General features: G+C 65.1%; 1 protein-coding gene across 1 annotated transcript in view; it reads left to right on the forward strand.

Moving 5' to 3' along the window:
- Positions 1-9,299, forward strand: part of LOC129627972 (beta-galactosidase-1-like protein 2) — a 37,562-nt gene extending 28,263 nt beyond the window's left edge. Inside the window, exons 12-23 of the mRNA XM_055547394.1 lie at positions 230-300; positions 2,103-2,187; positions 4,294-4,431; positions 4,826-4,906; positions 5,416-5,522; positions 6,047-6,187; positions 6,344-6,415; positions 6,597-6,675; positions 8,354-8,441; positions 8,620-8,731; positions 8,968-9,084; positions 9,213-9,299. Of these exons, the coding sequence (XP_055403369.1) occupies positions 230-300; positions 2,103-2,187; positions 4,294-4,431; positions 4,826-4,906; positions 5,416-5,522; positions 6,047-6,187; positions 6,344-6,415; positions 6,597-6,675; positions 8,354-8,441; positions 8,620-8,731; positions 8,968-9,084; positions 9,213-9,299 (1,178 nt within the window). The remainder of the gene's footprint in view (positions 1-229; positions 301-2,102; positions 2,188-4,293; positions 4,432-4,825; positions 4,907-5,415; positions 5,523-6,046; positions 6,188-6,343; positions 6,416-6,596; positions 6,676-8,353; positions 8,442-8,619; positions 8,732-8,967; positions 9,085-9,212) is intronic.
- Positions 9,300-11,116: the final 1,817 nt, after the last annotated feature.

Below are 11,116 nucleotides of genomic sequence, written 5' to 3' on the forward strand. Positions count from 1 at the left end.
AGTCAAACACAGCTGCTTAGTGAGCGGATCTCTGTAAGGCCTGTGCTGAGTGGTGGCATTTCCAAGATGAACCAGCGAAGTCTCCTGGCGACAGAGGAACTAAACTCTTGGTTGGCGGTTGGAGACGGTGTCAGGATTAGTCTACTTGCTGGTGAGCTGAGGACGTCAGGGGCGTTCAGCCCTCCGGGCGAGGGGTGATCGCTGTCCCCTGTGTCCTTCCTGCCCGCAGTGCTGGCCACCATCAACCTCCAGTCACAGTCGGAGCTGCAGCTGTTCACCACCATCCTGCTGGGCGCACAGGTGCGTGCGCGCTGAACCTGGGTCAGTGTCAGGGGCTTCAGTGGGCGGGGGGACCACAGGGCTCGGCCTTCAGCTCTGCCCCCTTTCCCATGCACGGCCCACCCTGCCCTGTGCTGTCTGCCCCTGGGGAGGGGAGCCTGGTGCCGGCAGGTGTGTGGAGGTGGGTTCCTGCCTCTTGATGAGAAAGGGGGCCTTTTTGAAGGCCTGGAACTCGAGAGCTCCATGGACTCCGTGAGCCCCCAACGTGCTCCGTGTGGGGAAGGTGCTTCACTGCCTGGGTCTGGCCTTGACCCACCGGGACTCTTGGGGCCCAGAAAGGCACGGCCCATCAGGCTGGCGCGGAGTGGGCCTCACGGGCGATGAGGCTTCAAGACCGCCCTCCCCTGCCTTAGTGCGGGCGGGTGTCCTCTCTGAGACCCGCACCTGGAGGGGTTAGGGTGCTGGAGGGCTTGCCCCTGACCCAGCACAGATGCTGTGGGGTGCTGGGGCACCCCCATCCCAACTGCTGCTGTCGGAAGGCAGGGGTGAGGTCTAGAGGCTCAGCCGCAGGAGTCCTGGGCAGTGGGAGGTCCACAGGGCCGGCCCCGTCCCGCACTTCTGTTTGGAGGGATGGGCAGGGAGGAGGCAGGATGGCGGGAGGGAGGGAGGTGCGCAGGTGGGCACCAGCCCCGTCCGCCCTCGCTCCCACACCCTGTGCCACGCCTGCTGGCAGGGTTCTGAGGCCACAGAGCCTCTGCCCTCAGGGACACGGACACCCACTTGGGAAGAGTCCTGCGAGGTACACAGTCGCCCTCAAGGTCATCCAGGAAAAGACGGTGCTGTGACCCTCAGCTTCTCCTCCTTCTTCTGGGAAGTGGAGGTTGTGCTGGAACTGACTCGTAGGGCCGTTGGAGGGTCAAGTGGGTGATGTTTGGGGAGCACCCAGGACAGCTGTGCTCCCCGTGGGCACCGTGGAGTTGCACTTGGAGAGGTGGCTCAGGGCCGGCCAGCCTGCCCACTGCATCCGCCGCCAGCGCCAGCGGCCTCTTGCCCGCTGCTCAGCCGCGTGTTTTCCTCCAGAAAGGGGCCATGGACCCATCCAGGTTCAGGTCAGAGGCCCCGTATGGTGCTCAGGGGTTTCACACGCACTCCGCCAGCCCCGGTCTGTGCCCAGTGACCGGAGGGTGGATGTGGGCATCTCCGGGCGCCTCCCAGGGCTGGGCCGTGTGTGCTGACAGCGCCAGCTGCCTGTCTCGTGTGACTGTCCCAGTAGCCGTGTCACTGGCCGCTGTGCGTCTATCCTCCAGTTCAGGACACAGATTCCAGGACAGAGGCCCCCGGCAATCCGGTCAGGGCATGCAGCACAGTCAGTGCGGAGCCAGCCCCAAGCCACAGTGACTTGGGCTGTCGGCCGAAGTCCAGCCCTGGCTCTCAGCCTGGAGCCCCTCCCCGCAGGGGAGACTGCTGACCTGTGTGACTAGCGACCCTCGTTAGTGACCCAGATGTGGTACGAGTGTCCCCTTGGGAGGTGGGCAGCCTGGAGGAAGCCGAGCCATGGCTTTCCCGTGGCGCGGTCAGGACCGTCTCAGTGGACCATGATTCTGCGGTCCCCGGATGGAACGGGGGTGCTCTGTGCACTGGGGACCCTGACCGCCAGGCGGCCAGCTGCAGGAGCGCCCCCTGTGGGAGGGAGGAAGGTGCGGGGGGCCGGGAGCTGGGCGGTGTTGCTGCAGCCCCTGGGCAGCTCCCTCGAAGGTAAGCATGTGGCTGGGGAAGGGCTGGGCAGGCAGAGGCGCCAGCTAACTACTCCCTTTGGCGCACAGGGCAGTCGGCCCAAGATGGTGATGGAGTACTGGACGGGCTGGTTTGACTCGTGGGGTGGCCCCCACTACATCTTGGACTCCTCAGGTGGGTGCTTCGCGGGACCCCGTGCAGCCTGTGCTGGCCTCTGACACAGGACTGAGCTCCAGAGGAGCTGCCGATGGTGTGAACTGGCTGCCATGTGGCACTCTGGGCATCTGTATGCACAGGCAGCTCCTGAGAACGTCCAGAGTCCTCTGACTCGACGGGGAAGGAGCAGTCAGACACCCCTCTGGGGTCTTTGTAATAGTTCTGGAGTAGTGATGAATGACCGTCGCTGGCATCCAGCCGACACAGGATGTGTGTAAAGAGGAGATAAAAACCCGGAGTCCAGAGCAGACGCTTCCATGTGTGTAGTGCAGGTGTTCTCTGTCTGCACTCTGCGTGCACGTGCAGGTGTGGGCGTGGGCGGGTGTGAATGTGGGCGGGTGTGAGTGGGCGTGGGCGGGTGTGAGTGTGGGCGGGTGTGAGTGGGTGTGGGCGGGTGTGGGCGTGGGCGGCTGTGGGTGTGGGTGGGTGTGAGTGTGGGCGGGTGTGAGTGGGCGTGGGCGGGTGTGGGCGTGGGTGGGTGTGAGTGGGCGTGGGCGGGTGTGAGTGTGGGCGGGTGTGGTCATGGGCAGGTGTGGGTGTGGGCGGGTGTGAGTGTGGCTGGGTGTGAGCGGGTGTGGGTGGATGGGGGTGTGGGCGGGTGTGAGTGGGTGTGGGCGGGTGTGAGCGGGTGTGGGTGTGGGCAGGTGTGATCGGGTGTGGGCAGGTGTGAGCGAGTGTGGGCAGGTGGAGGTGTGGGTAGGTGTGGGTATGAGTGGGTGTGAGTGGGAGTAGGCAGGTGTGGGCGAGTGTGGGCAGGTGTGGGTGTGGATGACTGTAAGCGGGTGTGGGCGAGTGTGGGTAGGTGGAGGTGTGGATGGGTGTGAGCAGGTGGAGGTGTGGGCAGGTGTGGGTGTGGGCAGGTGTGGGCAGGTGTGGGTGAGTGTGGGTAGGTGGAGGTGTGGGCAGGTATGGGTGTGGGCAGGTGTGGGCAGGTGTGGGTGTGTGGGTGTGAGCGGGTGTGGGCAGGTGTGGGTGAGTGTGGGCAGGTGGAGGTGTGGGCAGGTATGGGTGTGAGCGGGTGTGGGCGAGTGTGGGCAGGTGGAGGTGTGGGCCGGTGCGGGCAGATGTGAGAGGCCCAGAAGCTCAGCTTCCTGTGCTGTGAGATGTGGATGCCCCCACTGCTCTGGAGGATGCAGAGACCGCCTCCCGTGACCTCTCGTTTTGAAGACCTGGGTGCTTCTGGGCTTCGCTGGTGGCTCAGCAAAGAACATGCCAGGAATGCAGAAGGTCCACAGTCTGTGCTCACAGACCGCATTGCGGGCAGCCTCCCTGCACATCAGCCGGGCGCACCTGGCATTTCCCTGGGGTGAATCCCCAGCTGGCACTGCTTCCTTCACGCGGGCGTGATCTTCTCCAGGAAGAGGACTGTCAAAGATGTCCATTCCCCCCAGATTCATCAACAGCCAGTGTTATTAATCAATAATGGTAACATTTGCTGTCTGATAGGGGCCTTGCTTGGCTCCCCTGTGGCTCAGTGGTAATGAATCTGCCTGCAGTGCAGGAGACGTGGGTTCAATCGCTGGGTCCAGAAAACCCCCTGGAGGAGGAAATGGCCATCATCTCCGGTGCTGTTGCCTGGAGAATCCCATGGACAGAGGAGCCTGGTGGGCTGTAGTTCATGGGGTCGCAGAGGGGCAGACGTGACTCAGCGACCAAACAGCAGCGCCTTGTTCAGCTCTTTTCCTTCAGCCAGTGGAGGGGTTTTAAGCTGTATGTGATGTTCACTAATCGTGCATGTTACTCCTCCACTGACCCTGTGCGTGTGGTGGGCTTCCTCCAGCCCGGGTGGGGCGGGGGCGCTCAGACCGTGCCTCTAATCAGGTCCTCCAGGTGAGCAGCGGGTGACGCCCCCTGGGCGGGGGGTGGGGCGCGCGGCCCTGGCTGCAGCCTGGCCCCAGGCAGACTCGTCTGGGAACTGAAAGCGGCCGAAAGCCGAGCACTGGACTCCGGGCCTCTGGCCACGGACTGCGGCTGGGTTCAGGGAAGCCGTGGCTGGAGTGGTGAGGGGCCTCCCAGGGGCTCAGAGCTTGTGACCGCTCGGCCATGAGACGCCCCTCCCTGCAGAGGTCTTGAACACGGTGTCGGCCATCGTCAAAGCCGGCTCGTCCATCAACCTGTACATGTTCCACGGGGGCACCAACTTCGGCTTCATCGGAGGAGCCATGCACTTCCAGGACTACAAGCCCGATGTCACCAGCTACGGTGCGTATCCCCGGTGGGGCACGCACAGCACTCCTGGTCACTCCACGGGTGTCCCTCGGGGACAGCAGCTGGCACCTCCCATGTGAAGGCGAGGTTTTGTCCAGACTGTCACCAAAGCTACACTGAAGGGTGTAGGAGGCCAATTGGCTGGGGAAGGAAGCACAGCCCAGTCCAGGAGGGGTGGCCCTTGGGGGGCCTCCCGCCTGCCAAGTGGGGTCTGGACACTCTGGGGCCGTTCACGTGTTCAGTGTGTGTGGCATTCTGACTGACGGACGGCTCACGTCGAGCGTCTTGCCTGTGGCGTTGCTGGGGCGAGGAGCCCACTGCTGAGCCCGCCTCCTCCTGCGACGTTGTCCTGGGGCCTGACGCCTGTGACCTGTCTGGTGTCTCGCAGACTACGATGCGGTGCTGACGGAGGCCGGGGACTACACGGCCAAGTACACAAAGCTCCGGGAATTCTTTGGCTCCATGGCAGGTACCTGGATGCTGGCCGCTGCTCTGAGACCTCAGGAAACTGGCTTCCTCCCCTTCCCTCTCACCATCCTCCCACACCTCCCTCCAGCGCACCGTCCTCCCCTCCTCCCCTCTCCACCCCCTGTCCTCCCCCCTCCCCCCGACCTCCCCCTCCCCCGTCCTCCCCCCTCCCCCATCACCCTCCCCTCCCCCATCGTCCTCCCCTCCCCGACCCCCCTCCTCCCCACCCCACCTCCCTGTGCAGGAACTTCCTAGAAAGGACAGGGAAGTATGAGCGACTGTTGTCATCTGAGCAGGGGTCTTGCCAGCTTCACCTCCTCACAAGTGTCTATGTTTCGAAGGGTGTGAGAAGCAAGCCCCTGTCCAGCCCCCATCTTCCTGGGGGGTTCTCTGTGTGGCTGGCAGTGGTGTGTTCTGCTGTGTGTGGGCAGGAGCCGGGGCCTGTGGTGGCTGGGGGTGCAGTGACTGTCGGGTCCCTTGGGGACGCCCCACTGTCTGCTTGTGGTGCAGGGGCCCCTCTTCCCATCCCGCCTGACCTTCTTCCCAAGACGGCGTATGACCCAGTGACACCAGCTTTCTACGTGTCCCTGTGGGATGCCCTGAACTTCCTGGAGTTGGTGAGTGCAAGCTGGGCCCTGGGCTCAGGGCCTCATCCTCCGCCACGGACTGCGGACTGCGGCTGGGCCCACAGACGCTCTGAGCTTCCTGGAGCTACTGAGCTGGAGGATGAAGAGAACCCGTCTCCACGGGGCTCCACCCTGGCCTCAGCTCAGAGTGCAGAGGACAGGCTGACGGGAGGAGGAGGGGGGAGGGATGCCGGGAGCCAGACGAGGAGCCACGGAGGAGGGGGGAGGGATGCAGGGAGCCAGAGGAGGAGCACGGAGGAGCAAGGGGGCCGAGGCGGGGTCCACCCCGAGCCCCAGGCCCCTGTGCTCAGCTTCCTTCTGTCCCTGTCCCCTGACCCTGATGAGGAATCAGGCAGGACTGTGGCGCTTGCCCGAGTGACAGCAAATAGAAAGCGGTCATCCTCACCACGCCCCATGTGCTGACCCCACGAGGCCGCCCACAGCCTGTGCCCCGCTCCCCGGAAGGCAAGGTGACCTCTTTCAGTCAGCCTCACCCCCGTCTCCTGTCCGTGCAGCCGATCACCTCGGAGCACCCGGTCAACATGGAGAACCTCCCGATCAACGGGGGCAGCGGGCAGTCCTTCGGGTACACGCTGTATGAGACCACAATCACCACGTCCGGCGTCCTCACTGCCCTTGTGCGTGACCGGGGACAGGTAGGGGTGACCCCGCACCCAGACGCTCCCACGTGTGGAGATGGCCCCACACCGCGGCCTCCATTTCCTCCCCACCCCTGGGCCCTCCTCTCTGCATACTGGGCTGGACCCCCAGGACCCTGCCGACGCTGTAGCCCGCACCTGCTCCTTGGGCAGGTGTTCCTGAACACGTTCTTCCTGGGGATCCTCGACTACAAGAAGAAGATGATCATCATCCCCATGGTCCAGGTTTGTCCGGGCGGGGGGCCAGAAGGGGGCCGGGACTGGGGGTTGCCACAGAGGTGGGGTGAGTGTGGCTCTGTGATCAGGGACACTATCTCGTGCTCAGAGTTCAGGGAGAACTGGGGCGCCACCGAGAAACTCCGAGGGGCGGCTGGGGCTTCCTCAGGGCGCCCTGTGCTGCCCACAGGGGTTCACGACACTGAGGATCCTGGTGGAGAACTGCGGGAGGGTCAACTACGGGGACAACATCGACCAGCAGCGCAAAGGTGGGTCATGGTGCCGCCCGCCTGGCCTTCCCCACAGGAGCATCGCAGGGCATGGGGCTGTGCCACGGAGGGGCTCCAGGGTGGATGGGGGTTTCTGGAGCCCCTGGAGGGGTGAGTCCTGGGATCCCTCTGGAGGGGTGAATCCTAGGCACCCCTGGAGGGGTGAGTCCTGGGAGCCCCTGGAGGGCTGAGTCCTGGGAGCCCCTGGAGGGGTGAGTCCTGGGAGCCCCTGGAGGGATGAGCCCTGGGGTCCCCCTGGAAGGGTGAGTCCTGGGAGCCCCTGGAGGGATGAGTCCTGGGGTCCCCCTGGAAGGGTGAGTCCTGGGAGCCTCTGGAGGGGTGAGTCCTGGGGGTCCCTTGCAGGGTGAGTCCTAGGGACCCCTGGAGGGGTGAGTCCTGGGGTCCCTCTGGAGGGGTGAGTCCTAGGCACCCCTGGAGGGGTGAGTCCTGGGAGCCCCTGGAGGGATGAGCCCTGGGGTCCCCCTGGAAGGGTGAGTCCTGGGAGCCCCTGGAGGGATGAGTCCTGGGGTCCCTCTGGAAGGGTGAGTCCTGGGAGCCTCTGGAGGGGTGAGTCCTGGGGGTCCCTTGCAGGGTGAGTCCTAGGGACCCCTGGAGGGGTGAGTCTTGGGGTCCCTCTGGAGGGGTGAGTCCTGGGGACCCCTAGAGGGGTGAGTCCTGGGGTCCCTCTGGAGGGGTGAGTCCTGGGGTACCCTGGAAGGATGAGTCCTGGGGTCCCCCTGGAAGGGTGAGTCCTGGGAGCCTCTGGAGGGGTGAGTCCTGGGGGTCCCTTGCAGGGTGAGTCCTAGGGACCCCTGGAGGGGTGTCCTGGGGTCCCTCTGGAGGGGTGAGTCCTGGGGTACCCTGGAGGGGCAAGTCCTGGGAGCCTCTGGAGGGGTGAGACCTGGGGGGCCCTGGAAGGGTGAGTCCTGGGGTCCCTCTGGAAGGGTGAGTCCTGGGGTACCCTGGGGGGGTGAGTCCTGGGAGCCCCTGAAGGGGGTGAGTCCTGAGGGACCCTGGAGGGGTGAGTCCTGGGGGCTTTCTGAACCTTCTCTCTCTTCTTATCTATCAAACCCGGGGGGTTTCATGCAGTCTGAGATAGGAGCTGGATGAGAACCCCCCAGACCCCTGGGGCCTCCCTCGGGCTCGCAGCCGTGGCCTCCCCTGCTCTCCCGTCCTCCTGGGGTCCCTGGCCGGGTCACTGGTCTGCTCCATCTGGGCCGCAGAACACTGACCTCAGTAGCTGCAGGCTGAGATGTCCTGGTCAAACCCGTCATTTGGGTCTCCTTTCCTATTGAAAGCCTCAGCCCCAAAGGGAGTGCCCTCCAGAAGGCCCAGAGGAAGACGCCACTCCGGGCCCCCTCAGAGCCACCCCGGGCAACCCCCAGAAGACCCAGAGGCAGATACCACCGGGTGCCCCATTAGAAGGCCCAGAGACAGAGGCCAGCCCGGGCGGGCCCTCAGAAGGCCCAGAAGCCTGGGGCTGGCAGACTCCACCCGCTGGCTCGCAGGGCTTTGGGATGGCAGGGGAGGAATTAGTGTGTGAAGAGCCCCCTGGGGGGCTGGCCTCTCCGGGGAGGGGAGTCTTTTCTGGAACTTTCCGGAAGCAGTCCATGTATGTGCCTGGCCCGCTGGGCCCCTGTTGGCCCTCCTCGCCCAGTGTCCTGACCCCTTCCCACAGGTATCATTGGAAATGTCTATCTGAACGATTCTCCCCTGAAAAAATTCAAAATCTACAGCCTGGAGATGGACAGAAGCTTCCTGCAGAGGTCTGTCCCGCCCTACGCCACCCGAGAGCAGAAGAGGCTGCCCGGCCTTGCCCCTGCCCCGCCCCGCCCCGGGGTTCCTGGGACCCCCTCCCCAACCATTGCCACAGGCCATAGGGCAGGCGGGGGCTCTGGACACAGGCGACCTGCGAAGGGCCCCTCCCTGTCCGTCTGCCCGCAGGTTCACTGCAGACAAGTGGAAACCTCTGACGGAGGAGCCCGTGTTCCCTGCGTTCTTCCTGGGAGCCCTGTCTGTCTTGGACTCCCCCTATGACACCTTTGTGAAGCTGGAGGTGTGTAACCCCCACCGGGGCGTGCACACTGCGTGTGCCCACAGGCTCTCCGTCGTGGCATCCCTGGTGGAGAGCACCGGGCGGGCTTCTCAGGGCCAGGACTGGGGGTCCAGTCTGAGCCGAGCACCCTGCGGGGGCAGCTGCAGGCTGGGGGCAGTCCTGGCTGGTCCCTCGGAAGGCAAGAGCTCCTGTCACTCTGAGTTCAGCCAACTGATGCGTCCCTCTGCTTCTCGTAGGGCTGGGAAAAGGGGGTCGTGTTCATCAACAACCAGAACCTCGGCCGCTACTGGAACATCGGGCCCCAGGAGACCCTCTACCTCCCAGGCGCCTGGCTGGACATAGGCTTAAATAAGGTGGGGGCTTGTCCCCCGGGACCCCTCCTCAGCCCCGCCCTCCCTGCCCTGCCGTGTTTCCCTGGGGGCCTGGGTGGACTGGAGAGGACAGACGTTCCGCCCGGAGACAGGCTGGCCATCTCCCCCAGATCATCATCTTTGAAGAGAAGATGGCGCAACGGATAATCCAGTTCGTGGACACGCCCAACCTGGGCCAGCACGAGTACGTGCACTGAGCCGCCCAGGCCCACGACCCCGCTGACTGCTGACCGGCCTGTGCCCGCTCCGGCCGCCCTTGGGAGTCTGCCTGCGGCTGCAATTGACCCTCGCCCTGCGGGACCAGAGGTGCGAGGAGGGGGCGAGGGGCCCTCCCTCCTGGAGCACCTCCCCACTCCCCTGGGCCAGATGGGGACTGTTCACCGTGGGGGCCGGTGGGGCCCGGCTCCTGAGTGCTTGCTCCTCTGCCCCGGCCCAGCCGTGCCCTCGTCCCTGTGGCCCCAGTTCTGAGCTGGGGGGCACGTGCTGTCCATGGAGGGTGGGGGGAGCCCGCTGTCCCTTCACGACCTGCCCAGGTCTCTCTGCCATCCTGGGAGGACGCCAGTGCAGTGCAGAGCCTGCGGCCTCCTCTGCGCTCCCCGGGGTCGCGTCTGAGAGTTGGTCCTCACTAACCCTCCTGCATCCACGCGTTCCCACCCTGCTCCACGTGAGGAAGCATCCACTGAGAGGAAAGGCCACTGCTCTGGGGAATTGGGGGGGGGCGGGGGTGGGGGCAGGGCCAGGCAGCCTCCTCCCACATGTGCATCCAGACCCCCGGGTGTGCCCAGGGGTGAGTCCTCTGCGGGGCTCCAATTCACTGCCCTGAGTTGCAATAAAGCCACAGAGTTGAGTCCAGGCCTGCTTGGCAGTGTCTCTCTGACCCGGTCTGTGTGCGGGGAGCTGAGACACGGGCTTGTGGGGCTGGGCACAGAGTCAGCCCAGCTGGTGGGGAATGCAGACCGTCTGGCGGGCAGGAGGCGGCTGGGCCGGCGGGCGCGCGTCCTCACGGACCTGCATTCCTCTGCCACCAACGGAGGCTCTTCTGTAATAGCCCCAGTCCAAGGGCGGATTCCTCCCAGGAGTGGGACACGGCTCGGGTCTCCTGGGGGCACCAGTGTGCCGCCCCCGGGCCCACAAGCCGGGTCAAGGGCAGACGGTCTCGGCGGGCTAAACCCCGTGGTCCTGCTGGAGGCAGACAGTGGAGCTCACTGAAACGAGCCTGTGGGCCATGGCTGGGCAGCGGGGAGGTATCCAGAGCACGTCTTGATCTTGTCCAAACTAACCAGCCCTTCCTGCCCCGTGTTCCGCGGGAAGCTCAGAGCTGAGCGCCAGGAGCCGAGGCCCTGGCCGAACCCCACAAGGCCCGTGGGTGCACGTCCACCCGGGCACGCCTGGGGTCTGCAGTGAGCATGCCCTGCATGGCCCTGTGCCACCTGACACGCAGCCCTTCCTGGGCGAGGTCCCTGGCTCCACCCATCTTCCTGACTTCCCTGCCCGGTGACCCCAGCTTGTCCGTCCAAGCACCTAGGCAGGACATGCCCTCCTGCTCACCCAGCCTCTGAGTGCTGGGCGTCTGAGGCCCTCCCAGGCCTCCTCCCGCTCTGTCCGTACTTGCTGCTGAGGCCGTGCACGCAGGGCTTGTCAACAGCCTTCAGGCTTTTTCTCCGCAACGTGCATCCCCATCTGAGCTCAGGGGCCCCAGCCGCTGGCTGCTCACCTCCCGTGAGTGTGTGAGTCACATAACCCCACACTGTCGTCGCCGCGTGGACCCCTGCAGTCTGCCCGGAGCGGTGGACAAAGCTCTCTGCTCTGTCTGGCTCTCCTCGGCTCCTCTCAAACCCCGTACCTGGCCCAGCAGCTCACCCCACCGTGCGCCCAGACCTGACCCGCCTTGCTGGACCCGCCATGGTCTCTAGCCGCCTGCCCTCGTCCTGTTCGTGGGGAGCACAGGAGGCAAGCGATGCTTCTAGAAGGCCGGCTGGACCAAGTCCACCCTCTGCTCTGAAAGTCTGGCAGC

This window comes from Bubalus kerabau, chromosome 15 (assembly GCF_029407905.1).
Source record: "Bubalus kerabau isolate K-KA32 ecotype Philippines breed swamp buffalo chromosome 15, PCC_UOA_SB_1v2, whole genome shotgun sequence".
Taxonomy (NCBI): domain Eukaryota; kingdom Metazoa; phylum Chordata; class Mammalia; order Artiodactyla; family Bovidae; genus Bubalus; species Bubalus kerabau.